Source organism: Helobdella robusta (assembly GCF_000326865.2).
Source record: "Helobdella robusta unplaced genomic scaffold HELROscaffold_25, whole genome shotgun sequence".
Classification (NCBI taxonomy): Eukaryota; Metazoa; Annelida; class Clitellata; order Rhynchobdellida; family Glossiphoniidae; genus Helobdella; species Helobdella robusta.
Genome location: NW_008704310.1, coordinates 1,899,091 through 1,915,901, shown reverse-complemented (window position 1 = coordinate 1,915,901; position 16,811 = coordinate 1,899,091). Strand labels below are relative to the sequence as shown.

Genomic DNA, 16,811 nt, shown 5'->3' with positions numbered 1-16,811 from the left:
ATGGTTGACAGGAGCTTGCTACACTGTTGTAAAAACGCTAATAACACGATGGTAGTCCAAAAAAAGTATGCACATACCGGCTCGGACGTCGCCCGGGTGAACAAGGTCCGCGCTGCAGCTTTGGGGACTAGAGACTGCAGTGTAAAATATACTGAGTCCCAGAAAGATAGACTGAAGATGGGGTTGACAGTTGGAGTTTGGAATGTCAGGTCATTGTGGCAGACAGGGGCTTACGCGTTGATGAAGAAAGAACTTGAACGATTCAGATATGATGTGGTTGGTCTGTGCGAGGCCCGATGGACAGGAGGTGGAGAAATGGAAGGTGGGAAGATATTATGGTCTGGAACAGAGAGGGAGCACGTCTATGGAGTTGGAATGGTTATTGGCGAAAAAGCAAAAAAAGCACTGTTGGAGTACAATCCAGTGAATGAAAGAATGATGTAAGCGAGGTTTAAGGGATACCCGAGAGACATTGATGTGGTAGTGGTCTATGCTCCAACAATGGATCACTCGGATGCAGAAATCGAGGCATTCTACGATCAACTGGAGCAAAGAAAGTACTGCCAAAAAAAGATGTTAAGATAATCACCGGAGATTGGAACGCAAAAATCGGAAGAGACAATATTGGTTTTGAAGAAGTCATGGGAAAATACGGTATAGGAAACAGAAATAATAGAGGAGAAAGACTGCTGGAATTTGCAAAGGACCAAAAAATGTATATAACAAATACAAAAACACAAAATACAAAAAAATGGACATGGGAATCACCAGATGGAAAAACAACGAACATGATAGATTTGATTTTGATAGAACAGAAATGGATGAAATTTGTAACTCAGTGCCGTGCTTTTCCAAGTGCAGAGATTGGATCAGATCATCGTTTAGTGTTATGCAACGTCAAGATGAAAATAACGAAAAGACTAAAGTCAGGCGAAAATATCAAAAGAGTGAAATATAGCACAGAAATGATAAAAAAGAAGTTGAAAGACATCAGAAACGTAATAGAAAACAAATTGGATACAAAAACAAAGTACGATATGAAAACAAGAGTAAGTAACTTGGAGAAAGTGCTTAAGACTGCTGCCGAAAAATGCGAAGTAGGGAAAACATAATAAAACCCTGAATAAGTGATGAAACTTGGAAACTCGTAGAGGAAAGAAGACAGCTGAAAGCAACAAAAAGACAAAACAACGAAAATGAGATGAAATATAAACAACTGTGTTGCAAAATAAAGAAAAGTGCCAGAGCGGATAAAAGAAGATGGATAAACGATAGATGCGAAAGGGTAGAAGCACTAGTTGGACAAAACAAGAGAGGCGTATCAGCTAGTCAGACAGTTAAAAGGAAAATTGAAGAATACGTCAAGGATTATTAAAGACAAGGATGGAAATGTTCTAACTGAAGGCCAACAAATCAAAGATAGATGGTCGGAATATATCAAAGACCTGTTCACAGATAAAAACACGTATACAAAGGAGGTGTTACAGGCTTTAAAAGAAGGAAAAGTAGTCAATGAGGAAGAAACGGAAATAACATTGGAGGAAGTAATAAAAGCAATGAAGAAAATGAGGAACAACAAGAGCATAGGGAGAGACGGAATTCCCATAGAACTGATCAAAGCGGGAGGACCAATTGTATGTAATGAGATTCACAAAATCTGCCAAGAAATCTGGGACAGTGGTAAATGGCCAGAAGATTGGTGTAAGCAGAGGTCAAACAACTTTTCATTGTTTTGTGGATTTTAAGAAGGCGTTTGATTCAGTTTGGCACGAAGGTTTGTGGGCAACTTTGGAAAGTATGGGAGTGTCAACAAAAATGGTAAGGGTGCTAAAAGGGCTTTATGAGGAGTCAATAATGGCGGTAAAGGTAGGTACAGGGCTGGGAGACTGGATCAAAGCGAACATAGGAAGTAGACAAGGAGATCATGATATAGATCTGCTAGCATCTAGTGCAGAGGGTCTACAGAAACTGATCAAGTTGACGTATGATGGTGGAAGAAACCATGGACTACACATCAACAGCAGTAGGACAAAGATAATGATTTCGGAAGCAGGTGGAAACAATAATGAATTCCAGATAGGAGCAGAAAACCAATTTATATATCTGGGCAGCCTCATAACTGATGACAATAATTGTTCGAAAGAAATTGATAAAAGAATAGCAATCGCGAGAGGAATGTTTGCATCTTTGAAAGTAATATTGAAAAACAGTAATGTATCTACAAAAACAAAATTAAAGATCGTAGAAGCGTGTGTGTTTTCTACATTGATGTATGCATGTGAGGCTTGGACGTTGAAGAAAAGAGACAAAGACAAACTGAAAGCATTCGAGATGCATTGTTATAAAAAGTTGCTGGGAATCAGTAGGAGACAAAAGATAAGAAACGATGCCATAAGAAAACAACTTGGAAGACAAAAAACTGTGTATGAAAGTGTCAAGGAAAGAAAGCTGGGTGTCTTTGGGCACATCTGCAGAATGACAGACGACAGACCGATCAAAAAAGTACTGATGAGAAAGAGGGACTGGAAGAAAAAAGTGGGAAGACCTGTGAGGAAGTGGATGGATGATATCACGGAATGGACGGGGTTTGGAACATTGGGCTCAATGAAGATGGCGAGGGAAAGAAAAGGAATACCATAGAAGAATACCATCGGCCTCAACGGTCCCTTAAGGGATTACAGAGGATCATTGAATGAATGAAATGAATGAAGTTTGAAAGTGTACGCTGAAATAATTGTATGAATAAATGAATAACCAAAAATAAAGTTGGTGTAGCAGTGATGATGTTGCATGTGACCCGTTGTAATGAATGTGAACATTCGTCATAAGGTCCCATCTGTTTCCATCCAGCTCCATTAATGACGAGATTTTTATTAAATTAATGTCTGCTGGTCATGGTTTCATAAAGACAATATGTCGTCATCATCATCGTCGTTGTCGTCATCATCATCTTTATCATCATCACCATTTGGTTTAGGGGAAGTTGATGTTGGCAATAATTTTGTTTCGATGCTGTCTCTTTTGCACTCTTAACGCATTTTAAAGAAGAGGAAACATTTTGTTGACGCGCTCTCCTCTCCAAGTCGGCGGTGGTGAAGTTGCAGGGCTGTTAATATCGAACTATCGCTGTTTCGTCGATTGCATCGCTTGTTCTTTCTTGGTATCGGTATCGCCGATACAAAGAAAGCAACGCAGCGTTGATATAAGCTCTCCGATACATTTAAGAACTGTGGACATTCCATACCTACACTTTTCACCGAAGTTGAAAAAGTCGAACTTGATAATTTTTTACATTGTCAATTTTTTATTAATTTTATTTTATTATTATTATTATTACTATTATGGACGCCTAATGTGCAAGTTTGTCAGTTGCAGCGTTTTTTCGTTTTTGTAATGGCAAGTATCGTTCAAAATACCGGTACTGCGATACCGATACTTCTGAAAGTTAATATCGTTATCGTCGAAACTTTTCGGCTGTAGTATCGCTATCGGTATTGGCGATACTTATCATTAACAACCCTGTTAGGTTGTCAGATTCATGAAACTTTACTGAAATATTGTTCTTCCTGCGCAATGAATAGCACGATGATAATGTTTAGCGTAATTGTTGTGAATGTGAAATAATTATAATTTGAGGTTGCAGTTTTATAATGTTGAAAAAATGTTAAAAAGTTAAAAATAATCATCAAATAATTATGATAAAAATAAAATAAAATCTTAAAAAACGACATAAAACCTAAATTCTCATATTTGAAAATTTAGAAATCATTTCTGTCGACCTAACAGTGAAGCCTGCAAAGTGTATCATTTTCAACAACAAACTGCTCTTTATTCAAGAGAACGTTTGCAATCTTATATATGTCTGTCTATCAGTCTGTCTGTCTGTCAGCATGCTAGTGCGTGGAGCGGTGGCGGATCTTGGGAGTCCGGAGGGGCCATGGGGGCTCCCGTTGTACGCAGTGTTTGTATTGATAGTCAGTAAAACTCAGTTTTTGTTTAAAAAACGCACCATCAAATCATGACCCGTCCCGTTAAAATTTAAAAAAAAATTTAAACCTTTTCAAAATTTTAGCTCTCCGTAAAAGTTGTCTGGAGTGTATGTACATGTGTATTATATTAAATTTTGTTCATTAAAACTATATTTTGTTATGTTTTTCTATTTAAAAACAAAAGATTGGTTTAATTTATTAATGCCAGACATAAAATGCAACACTAGCACTCTTGAACACTTCACAAACAGCGGAGTAAGTAATGTTGGCTTTTCATATTTAAGTCTGACAATCAACACAAAAAGGTTTCGTATAAGTTTGGTTGGTGATGCATCAAAATGTTCATAATTATCTGCGGTTTGTGAGAATGGATTCATGTTAATTCATTGTAAATTTCTGCTTGCTTCACTTCTTTTATCCATTGCAATAATTTGCTTGCTGTTTGTCTTTTAGTTCTCTAAAATGATGAGTCAATGGAGGCCGATAATGAGAAGTTGAAGTGGATGTGATGATGGTGATGTTCTTGTTTACAATGTAAGCGCCCACACTCTCTAACGAAAATAAAGAATACCTACTTATTCCCTAACAATTTTTCATTGTATATATATATATATTTATATATATATATATATATATACATATATATATATATATATATAAATGTGTGTGTTTATTTGTTTTTGTTTGTGTGTGTTTGTGTGTCTGTGTATTTCCTGTTCTGTTGTTTTACTTTAATCGTATGTATGATATAATTATGAGAAGGAAATGTTTGATAGAGACGTAGAGGTATACCCGATCTTATTCGTCGTATGGAAATAAATTAAGAATGTTTTGTAAATTTGTTGTTGATATTAAAAATAATTTCAATTCCTTTTGCAATTTTTTAAATTTTAAATGAAGTTAATGAAATTATTAAAATCTTTAAAAATGATTTAATCATCATTTTAATACTCCTTGAATTTTGTTGAACTTCAAATGAAAGCATCTCTAACTTCCTGATAGCAATTATTCGTTGCCCAAAACCCAACTTGACCACACTCATGCTCTGAAATCATTTGCTCTCAAACATTTTCAAAAATTTTTCTCACAAATAAAATTTGATTTTGCAAGGAATTTCAAGCGATCATCACACATTCAGTGATTCACTCGTGGCTTATTTTTCTCAACGAATTCAAATGATTTAAGAATATATATCGTCAGATCGTAACTAATAAACGTTTCTCACTTCTACTTCTTCTCATTCATTCTACATTTGGCCGAAATACTTCTGACGGCTACATTTTTGCCAGAGTATTGCAATTATTTCGTTGCTTTGCTTCTTCTTAACTAAGTAATTTGTTTATGGTGTTTATGGCTCTTATTTAATGAAATATAAAGTTTCATTAATTTCCTTACTTATTCATCGTAAAGGTAAGCTTTCGTTGAGTCAGTGAGCTTCAACGTCTCAAATTGTACGATATTTATTGTTAATTTGTGTTAAAAAAATCATTATAACAAATTTAACTTATATTTATTGAATTTTTTTATTCATTCATCTATCTTTCATTTTAAAAATAATTCGGGCCTAAGATATCATGTGCAATCATTCATCTTATTATGTTCATAACAATGCTAAATATAGTACGTAATGTGCACCAATAAATCTTTTATTATTATTATTATTGTTGTTTTTGTTGTTAATATTAGAATTATTATTATGGTATACCGTTTAAACTAAAAATTCTAAAAAACTAAATAAAAGAAAAAAAATATTGTGGAGAAAAACAAAGAAGTATCGATGGTTGGTAATGAATTAATTATGACAACCATCGTTTGCTCTGTTTCGCTGGTTTGGTACACACTCCAGTCATACACTATGCTTTACAAACGTGTGTGTTAAGTGTACTAAGTGTGTACAAGTGTGCTTTACATTATATTCACAGTCTTCAGTACGTAAATAAATTGATTGTGTATATGTACGTGTTAAGTATTTTCAAGATTTTATTACAGAAAGCCTGATGCACAAAAACTCAAACACTTGTAAAAGCAATCCATAACGTAAAGATATAAACATTAAAACATTATAACAAAAAGATATAAACATTAAAACATGTCAATTTGAAGAAGAAAAAAAGAACATCCCTGTCAATTAACATATGCACACATAGACATATATAAAATTATTATTATTATAAACATTTACTGAACGCTTTTTACAAACAAAAAATGTTTCTAAAAAGCACCCTCAATATATATATAATTGTGTGCAGGTGTGTAGTACTTTTTGGGCATGCGTATATACGTATCAATAAATATTGTGCACTCTCCTTGATATCATTTTGAAGAGCTTTTGATTTAAAAAATACTTCATCATCACCTGTCTACACACTGTGTAGCCATGAAATAATTTCTTTTATACAGGATGCATCATGAACGAAATAAAACTAAAAAAAATTTGCACAATTAAACATGATAGAAGTGATGTAAACAAAACTAACTTCAACTAATCACAAAGAAAAAACAAATATACTAGCCATAAAAATTTAAATTTGATAGCGGTAATCTATCACCGAAAGTGAACGAAAATGACAAAATGAAGTATAACAAATGATTTGAAAGATTGACGTACATTATATAAACAAATATAAAATGTGTATGTATATATATATATATATACAAACATCATTGAAGATATATGCCCATTTTGCATTAATGACTTTCTTTAATGAACACTCAACAAGTCTGAATTTATTAAACTCGTATTTATTTAAAACAATAGACATGGCAAGGCTAACAGCGCTGTTTCGGGAAGTCCATCTTCAGAGCCGATGAAAATAAGAATAGCATGAAATATTTTTATAAAATTAGAATGCATATTAAATGTGTAATAAAATTATTAAGAAAATAACGAGAAACCTTTGTTAGTGAAAACAATGCAAAACATGTACAAATTAAATTTATGGTTAAAAATATAAATGTATATAAAAAGTTAGTAAAATAGTATTAAATTAAATATTAAAACAAATAAATTAATACTGAAATTTAGTTCAGTGAAAATTTGTTAAAATCGGATGATGTAAATAAAACGTAAATAAGTTAGTTGAATGTGAAAAGAAGACATGTGTGGAAAGAATATGGAAAATTGTCAAAATTAATTATTAAGTTTATAATGATATATAAGAAATTTTAATAAACGAATCCGTAAATGAAACAACTAAATTAGATTAAAATGGAATATAGACTATTTATGAAAAAATATAATGGAATAAGATAAAATAAATGAAATAAAATGAAAAAATAAAATAAAAATAAAACAAGTAATTGTAATGTATCACAGCTAATATGGATGTTAAGATGCACTGTCGAATAACGAAACCAGCGATACGGAAACATTAGTCCTATGACGAGTGGTAACATGTTCACCATTAAACAGTATCGCTTCTTTTGGCATTGGCTCGTATTCGAAGTGGCGCAACATTGGTGGTTCTATGATATTGGTATGAACGGCACGTTGTTGACTATCATGTCTATACTGGGAGTAAAGATGTAGGCTATGATCAAATGTGTTAAATTGTTTATTCATAGCGGGTTTATACATCTATAAGAATAAATTGAAACTGTGCGGTGTTGCTTCGTTTGGACCATTCTGTCGCATTTGACACTATCTATCATCATATACATGCAACTTAACTGACTAGCCTAAAAATTAGGCTGATGTGTTACAATATATAAATTATAAACAGATGATCTAATGAAAGAAACAATGGAAAATGAACAAGAAAAAAAAGAGGTAGAAGTAAATATTTCTAAGACTTAAAAATGACCAGGCAATGTCTTCAAAGTCTCAAAATAATTGCATCATGGATAAATTAGAACAAGCATTGGAACAGTATGGAATACAAATTTATATCAAAAAAAGAAAACAAAATCGATAAAATAAATACTGAAAATTATAATAAAATTAAGTTTACAGTCTACGGAGAGCAAATCGAACACATAACAAAATTCTGCTAGCTCAGAAGTGTGATAACTAAGAATACCAGTTCCTTTGATGATGCACAACTAAGAATAAAAATGGCAAAAAAGCGTTAAACAAAAGAAAAGAACTGACGAGACGTCATCAAAGCACGAATGGAAAGAAAAAGAAGAAAAGGGAAACAGCGGGAGAGAACATGCTCTTGAATTGGATGGAAGAAATAAATATATAAAACTGAAACAAAAGGCTTTGAACAGAAAACAATAGAAACATTGGAATACACAATCTGCTAAAGAGCAAGAACTCAATAAACTCAATAATGTAAATAACATAGCTGCTCTCAAAACTAACTTTTTCCAACTTAACACTGAAAAGCCTGTTGTACTGTTTTTATGTTCCTCGGCAACCGTCAACAACTTTCAAAACGCTCTCCTCGGTCATCGCTGGTTTTTTTATGCCAATTCAAAATACCGTCAAATTTCTAGGCGTTACTTTTAACTCTTAATTTTTTTATTATAAAATTTGGTAAATACTTAATCTGGTCGATTCGCCATATTTGTCGTTATTTCTGTTGATTTGTCTTCTACTCTAGCTGCTGCCATGTTTTTTTCTCTTAAACGGTGCTTTTCTAAAACTCATTTTCTTTTTCTAACGTGTTTAAAACAAATTAACCACATTAGTTTTTGATGTGCCATATTACACTTCTGGCTCAACTTCACTGATCAAATTGCTATGTATTCAACAACGTATAACATTTAAATATGTGTTATTCATCTAGCAATCATTAAATAAACATTAACCACTTTTCTTAAAAACTAGATCGGATTTAAAAACTAATTTAAATCAACCTGTTAAAAATCTGTTCTCGTTAATCGTTGAATTTTTTCGTGCTTCTTAGTTATAAAACTAGAACGGCCTGCCCTTATTCATTCAAAAACAACCAACACTCTATCTCTTTAAAAAACACTTAAACAATTATTGGTTTTTCAGGCATTTGGATGTGACAGCGATATTATATCTTAAGCGCCCCTGACGTTATGGACAGGGCGCTAAATAAATGACATATTATTATTTTCGTAAACTGATAACATTAAACATAACACAAACATTCTTGTTTAAAAGTTTTTAATTTTTTGGTTACCTAATTGGTTACAATATTATATGCGTTATATCCGAGTACGTTCTAATGTTGCAAAAATATATCCAAAAATTTTGGGGTCGTAATCATTTGAACTTTCATCCGAAAGCACTTCATAACCAAGTCCGCCGTTAACAAAGTTTCACCATGCAAAGCAAAGTGTGTGCTTACGAGTATGTACGCCATTACGCATCGTGCGCTACTTATGATTTATCATGTAAAATATCTTTCAACAGGTATCATGTTATTAATTGCTCTCACACTTATACAGTTTCTAAAATATATATGTATTCATAAATTTTGAATTAGTTAAAGTGTTTTGTTTTTTTCCTTTAGCTACATATACAGTGATCTAAATGCTGTTAATATTGTTTTATGATTATTATTTCTTTGTTTTATTTTTTATTTTTGGCTCAATACATCAGCCAAAATTTAAATTTTTCAAGTGCCAATTACTTTTTAAAATGATCTAATATAAAAAACTTTAATCTAAGGTTTAATGACCATTGAAATTTTGTTGCTGTAACGCGAAAAATAGGCGGCGGGGTTAGCGCCATATCAGATAAATTTATTATTTGATTCACACAATATTTGAATGTACAATGAACGTTGTATATTTATTTGTGTTGCATATTCCTTATAATGCACCATGCTAATGTAATATCAATTTCTTCTAAAATATTTATAAAATTTGATAGACATTGCGGTACTTATGAATTTGATCTGATAATTTTTCCACAGCGGTTCATTTTTCATGGAAGAAAATGAACGAACAATATGTCGGGCATTTGATACTGATGAAACATTTTTGTGATATTTTATTTTTCAATTAGGAAAGCATGAAAGCATAAGAAATTTTTAAATACTTTCTAGATAAGTATAAAATATTTCTCTTTTGACTTATTTTAGAAGAACAATTTATAGTTTAAAACCTCTTGAATGAGCAAGATATTCAAAATTCCTTTAAAATTGTTTGTGTGTATGTGTGTGTGCACATGTGTATGTGTGTGAATGTGTGCACATGTGTATGTGTGTGTGTGTGTGAATGTGTGTAAGTATGCGTGTCCGTGCGTCTATGGTGTATATATTTCTGTCGACTTGCATGTGTGTGTGTGTTTGTGTGTGTGTGTGTTTGTGTGTGTGTGTGTGTAAATAAATGGATTGAAAGAGCAAATGAGTTGCATATGTGTGTTTGCAGGCAGGTGATCGCGACAAATGATATGAGCGAATGTTTGCTTAAACAAGCGAGGTTCAATGTTTTCTTTGAACTCATCTTAGCAATTGTTTGTGTCGAATAAACAAATTTTTTTTATTCATTGCTGATTCAACTCACAAGAGCACATCATTGACAAATTTTGTGTTGCAATTCGTCAACAATATCTCCACAAACAACAACACAAAACAAACCACAGTATTATCCTACTGACATCTATATCATTTGCATCAACGAAACAAAATTCAACACAGTTGCGCGACAATTACTGTGTTCCATTCCTACAGATCAGCAGACGTAGACTTAAGTAAGAATAGTAACAAAAGCGAAAAGAAGCAAGCTACAAAATATCAACACCTAAACTGTTGAGACTGTCGTGTATATATTAATTTATGAAACACACTGCGTTTTTGTCATTATTTAACTTATAATTAAGTTTTATTTTTCAAGCAATAAATTTGTCTTCATTTTTCAGTTTACTGAGATATTCTGATGACATATAACATTGAAAATGGTAAAGGATTACCGAATAAAGCCTTTTCTGTATAAAATAAAAATGAATATAAGAGTAGTTAAAAACTTTGTTTTCTATATAAATAAGTTAAAAAACATAAAAATATAGTACGAAATATCTAAATATTGAAAAACTCAACCAGAAACTGATCAAAGCTGGAAATGCAATGGTATTTCATAGTAATAATTATATATATATATATATATATATCTATATATATATACACTGTTTATATGTTTTCATAAGTATCTATTAAATACATTCTTCGTTGTTAAAAGAAAAACAAGACATACACCGGAATTTTATATTCGACCATTTCGTACTGCTTTATTTTCACAGTCTATTTTTATTTATGGTGTTAAGCTTTGGAAATTGTTAAATGCGGGTTTTCAATTATCATCCACCCTAACTAATTTTAAAAAACTTAATTCCCTTTCTCTGTTCCCATAATAATTACCGATTTTTTTTCAACTTTGTAATTATTGTTTATTTTATAGCATTGGTCTTAACTAATTATTATTCTTAAGATATGTTTTAGGTTCAATATTATTTTCGGTTTTATTTGATTATATTAACAGAATATGTTTGGTTTTCTGTTTTGTATTTTTTGACAAAGTTTAAATCAACTTTGTCATATGGCACAAAGTTGAAGACTGTAAGAACTAATTAAATGATTGTCAAGTATTCACTTTAAACAAACAAAGAATTAACATTGTGGAGACATAGTATATATATATATATATATATATATATATATATATATTTTCCAAAATTTTATTGACATCAAAGGCAATCAAGAAGTTATAATGAAAACTTGTGCTGATTACCTTAACTGAGGTGCAAGATGTTCAATAATTGTCGAATTAAGCAATAAATCAAAATGTTATATTTAACAGAACAAAATATCATAATCAATAGAAACAAAAACTGTCTACTATTAAAAGTTTGAGCAGAAATTATTGTTATTCAAGTTCAGATGAAATGAAAAAATCGAAAATAAATAAAATTCAGTAAGTCATACAATTCTCAAAATTCAGTCAATTTCAACAACATCACTAAGAAAACTTTCTTTAACATAATTTTTGAACAAATTTATTGGCATAGTTTTAGCCTCAACACTGACAATAGCATTCCATAGCTTTACTCCTCGAACCGACCAATTTCTTTCATTTGTCCTAGTTCTACTTATAACAGAGCAAAGCATACCATTCTGTCTTGTTGATGATTTTGTATATTTAAAAAAGTTTAAAAACATATAGTTTACATTGTTTATAACTTTATATATAAAGACAAGGGTTATATATATATTAATTTGATGAATGTTTAATATCTTATATTTAGCAAATAGTTCTTTAGTATGATCAGACCTATTTAAAAAAAGCAAGTGCGTAAAAATATTTTTGAAGTAGCTGTAATTTGTTTATTAAATATTTAAAGGTTGATCCCCAGAACACATTGCAGTAAATGAAGTAAGGGTAAAAAAATGAGTAATAAATCATTAGCATTGCGTTTGGAGTTAGCTTGTTGCGTAATTTGTACGCAACGCCAATGACTTCATATAATTTATTAGCTATCATGTGCACATGTTGCGTCCAATTCAAGTCACTTTGTATGAAAATTTGTATGACAATATATATATATATATATATATATATATATATATATATATTGAGCATTTGGCCGCATACATAACATATCAATTCAAACACCGAAGATGGTATAGGAATACCGAAAAAAGTTTTTTTATTCTTTCATGCTTAAAATAAATAAAAATTTTGGTTTTTTGGTTTTGAACTCAAAAAACTTGACAATGACTTACGAGCTACAGTAAGAAAAATTAAACAGGAAGCTTACTAACGCGGAACATGCTGTGATTTTCATCAATAATTGCATTTCTGACAGTCTGATATATATATATATTTATATATATATATATATATATATATAACATAATATAATATATATATAGGGAAATAGTCCCACCGTCCACTTAAGCAAAATATATTTAGTTCAGAAACGCTTTATAAAACTAATGTTGTTTATAAATATTAATAAAACTGATCATGTAGATAATTATTTCTTGGCACTTAATATTCTTACAATATTACAATATATAAAATATATATTTTCAATATATCTATTTTTATGTTTAAGTATTTTAACACTTTACTTCCTTCCAATTTTCCTAATATGTTTAATTAAAAGTCACCCAACGTAGGCGTTACTACAAAACATCATATCTCCTACGTTATACCTTTGTAAGACTACAAATTCTAAGTACTAGCATCATAGCCACGATTTCAAAAATTTAGTTTAACATTTTGCCATGTTCAATCACTAATCTTACAGTTACAGTAGGATTCGTTTAAATCCTAATGTAAAAATTTTCCCCTGTTAGAATCTAATGTTTGTCTTACTGATTATTTCTTCTGTTAATTGATTATCCTGTTCACTAATAACATGGAGATTGATTATATAATTTAATGCTAATACAATAGAATTTTACTTTGTGAGTTTCCTATAATTGGGTAATTTATTTCTGTGTATTATGTGCTAGTGAGTTTATATAAAAGCTTTTATGTATGTATGTGTCTATCAATCAATCAATCTTCGTTTTGCGTACAGAGACCCGGTTTCTCGAGGTAGGACATTGTTTTCTTTGCCATCAACTTTTTGCGCCAAATTAGACGATCAGTTGTATCCATTTCATTTAAATTTAGAGCTTTCATGCCTTGCTCGATTGTTTGCGACCAGGACTTCTTTGGACGGCCTTTGGGACGTGTGCCAGTTACTTCAACATCTGCAAGAGAAGTTATGGCACTGTTTCCACTTCGTTTGACATGACCAAACCACCGCAGACGGTGTTGCCGGCATTTGTCCTTTATATCATCTAAACCAGCACGACGCAGGATTTCGGTAGATTTGATGTGGTCCTTCAGACTAATTCGTTGCATCCATCGGAGCATTTTCATGTCGGTTCGTTGAAGTTGTTGTTCCAGTTTGGTTGTCATTGGCCATGTTTCTGCACCATATAACAAAACCGGACGTATCACAGATTTATAAAGTCTTGATCGTAGTGGTAGTGGGATGTCGCGCCGCATCAATATAGGGGCAAGGAGATGCCATTTATTCCAGTCTGCACGTATGCGTGCTCGAACGGCAGCTTCAGCTGTTCCAGTACAATCCAGAACATCCCCTAGATATTGAAACGATGTGACTTTCTCTATTTTAATGGCTTCAAAAACAGTGCTATTTCGAATTTGTTGTTGTGGATTGATGCACGCAGGACAAACAAAATTGGACGCTTTAGATAAAGTACCAATTATTTTTGAACAACGTTTGTGACACCACTGGTTACACTGCTGACACTTGATTGAATTGTTACCTACACCAGCTTTACAAACTGAACAGGGCCATCGTCCAGTAGCTGTGGATTGGATGGGTTCACCAGTGTTCATTGCTTTGGTTTTGCTGATGTTGACTTTGAATCCATGATCGGCGAGTCTGTTGTTCCAATCTTCAAACATCTGTGCTGCATTCTGCTCAGGCGTGGCTGTTAAAACGATATCATCAGCATATACTAGATTCCAAATGTCACCAGTGCGTATCGTTTTTGTGATTTCTTCCATCACAGTTATAAATAACAGTGGACTGAGAATCGAGCCTTGGTGAACTCCAACGCCGATGTCAAATGTATCTGTGTTTCCAACCGTTGTGCTGACAAAAGTCTTTATACACATGGGTAATTTATTTCTGTGTATTTTTGCTAGTGAGTTTATATAAAAGTTTTTATGTATGTATGTGTCTATTTATATTTTATTTGTGTGTATATATATATATATATATATATATATATATATATATATATATATATATATATATATGCATATTTATGTATATAAGTACGTATATGTATTAATTCTCTGAATTGAACATAATACTGTATTCAGGTGTATACATATATGAATGTATGTTTTGGAATGTGTTTAGATGTCTATACACGTATGGAAAATATATATATATGTTATTATGTATGTATATATATTTTTTCTTTTGTTTACTTATTAATATATTGATTTTTTAGTCATTTGATTTTTAATCTTTGTCTATTTCAATCTGGTGGCCTTCCACAAGATATTATCTTTTGTTTGGTCTCCAGTTCTGGATTTGATGAATAAAAGTCTATAAAGAAAAAAAAGTTCTTATATGTATGCGCATACTCTTAAATTAGCAAAATTACTGTTAGTTTTTAAATAGCTGCAAATTTGTGCTCAATTTTCATATGCATTGTTTATAATTTTTCAAAAATTCTTTTAAATGTGAAACCATAGGATTTAGCATGAAAAAACAATCCTTCAACACTTATTTGTTTATAGGCTTAATTATATTCTAGCAAAAAATATTTTATAGCAAAAACATTTGAGCCAAAATAAGAAAAGTATTTTAAAAAAGTTGCCACAAGAAAATCACAAAAATCTTTTAACAAAACTTGGCTTCTAATTAAAAGTTTGAAATTTAAATGTTAACACTGTAAAAATTAAATCTTTTTAGGTGTAAAACTGAATTACCCACAGCGTCCTCGAACCGCAGCTCGCCGAACGTCACTTCTGCAAGATATTTATCATCACATCAACACGACAACGTCCAACTTTCACTCTACTTGATCCTATTCAAAATTTCAAACCATTATACAAACCAGAACAAAACACTTACCCCGTCACCAACATCACATCAACATGCACCATCCTCAACGTGACAGCAACAAACGTTCTGAGTCAGACTAACAGATTACAAACACACTAGTTGACATTATAATATGAGTACAGGAAGACATGTGCGAATCAATTTGTTTGCTTTAAGACATCGTATGCCAGTCACACACAACTGCACAAAATATTTAATTACTACGTATGTTAGATTTTGCGAGAATAAATTAATAAGTTTAAAGCAGATAATTACATGACAAAAGTTGCTTATTTGTGAACATTATTATTGTTGCCATGACAACAACTTTCGTTAAAACTATTAGTGTAATAATAGTAGGGATGGTATTACACACGACAACGAAGGGGGCTGTGAAAGTTTTTTGGTCACACCATGCGGAAGGAAGAAATGGAAAATCTAACAACTACAGGAAAAATTGCAGGGAGAAGAGGTCGCAGTCAACAACAATTAACATTCGTGAAGTCCCTGTGTCACTTGTTGAACTTTTTGAATATCACCACATTTCAACTACTACAAAGTATTAAAGATCGGGTTTTGTGGAGGTCGATGGTCGCCAATGTCTTGAAAGGATAAGGCACGAAAGAGAAGAAAAAGTGATGGTGCGATTATCGAAAATTCGATTCGATTATCAAAATCGAATTTTTTGTTTGCGCGGTAATTTTTTCAAGTAAATGTTGGTAATAATTGAGATGAAATGTTTTTAAGCAAAAAAACTATTAGTTAACCAGCATTTATTGTCGTTGTCATTAGATAATAATTTTGTAACGCGGAATTTAGTATCTTTGTTTACAAAAAAAGTTGATTGAATTTTTAATTGAAGCTGATTAAATGTTTGTTCTGTGCTCTGACATATGCTTGAAGACTTATAATAATTTTTTTAGCACTAAAATTTTTAAAAGTTTTTAATTTGTTTTTAAATAAGTATAATGAGTTAATCGGTTTAATTTTATGTGGCAATACAGTATTCCATACCCTCGGAGCATTATGTTTGATGCTGGAATGAAAAACTTTTAATGTCACAGTATGGTTATAGAAAAGGGAAGTGTGTCTAGTAAATTTTGTTTGAATGTCATTGCTAAAAGTAAAAAATTGGTAAAATAATAAGGCAGCTGTTGACGTAAAAATTTAAATACAAAATTGTGTGAAGTGGGTAAATGTGTAATTCTTTAATGTGTAAAATGTTGAGTGACAATTAATAAGCATTGGTTTTGTTAGTACGCAGTGGAAGGGCAAATACTGGTCCTATGTACCGGTTTTGACATTTTTGAAGATAATTT

General features: G+C 31.6%; 1 protein-coding gene across 1 annotated transcript; it reads left to right on the top strand.

The window, feature by feature from the left end:
* HELRODRAFT_173127 (hypothetical protein) lies at positions 1-7,518 on the top strand (the record flags this gene model as incomplete). The annotated part of the gene is made up of 5 exons (XM_009019741.1): positions 1-440; positions 521-715; positions 3,763-3,974; positions 4,198-4,244; positions 7,348-7,518. 5 exons carry the CDS (start codon positions 1-3, stop codon positions 7,516-7,518), a joined length of 1,065 nt encoding a protein of 354 aa, XP_009017989.1.
* Between the last annotated feature and the right edge of the window lie 9,293 nt (positions 7,519-16,811).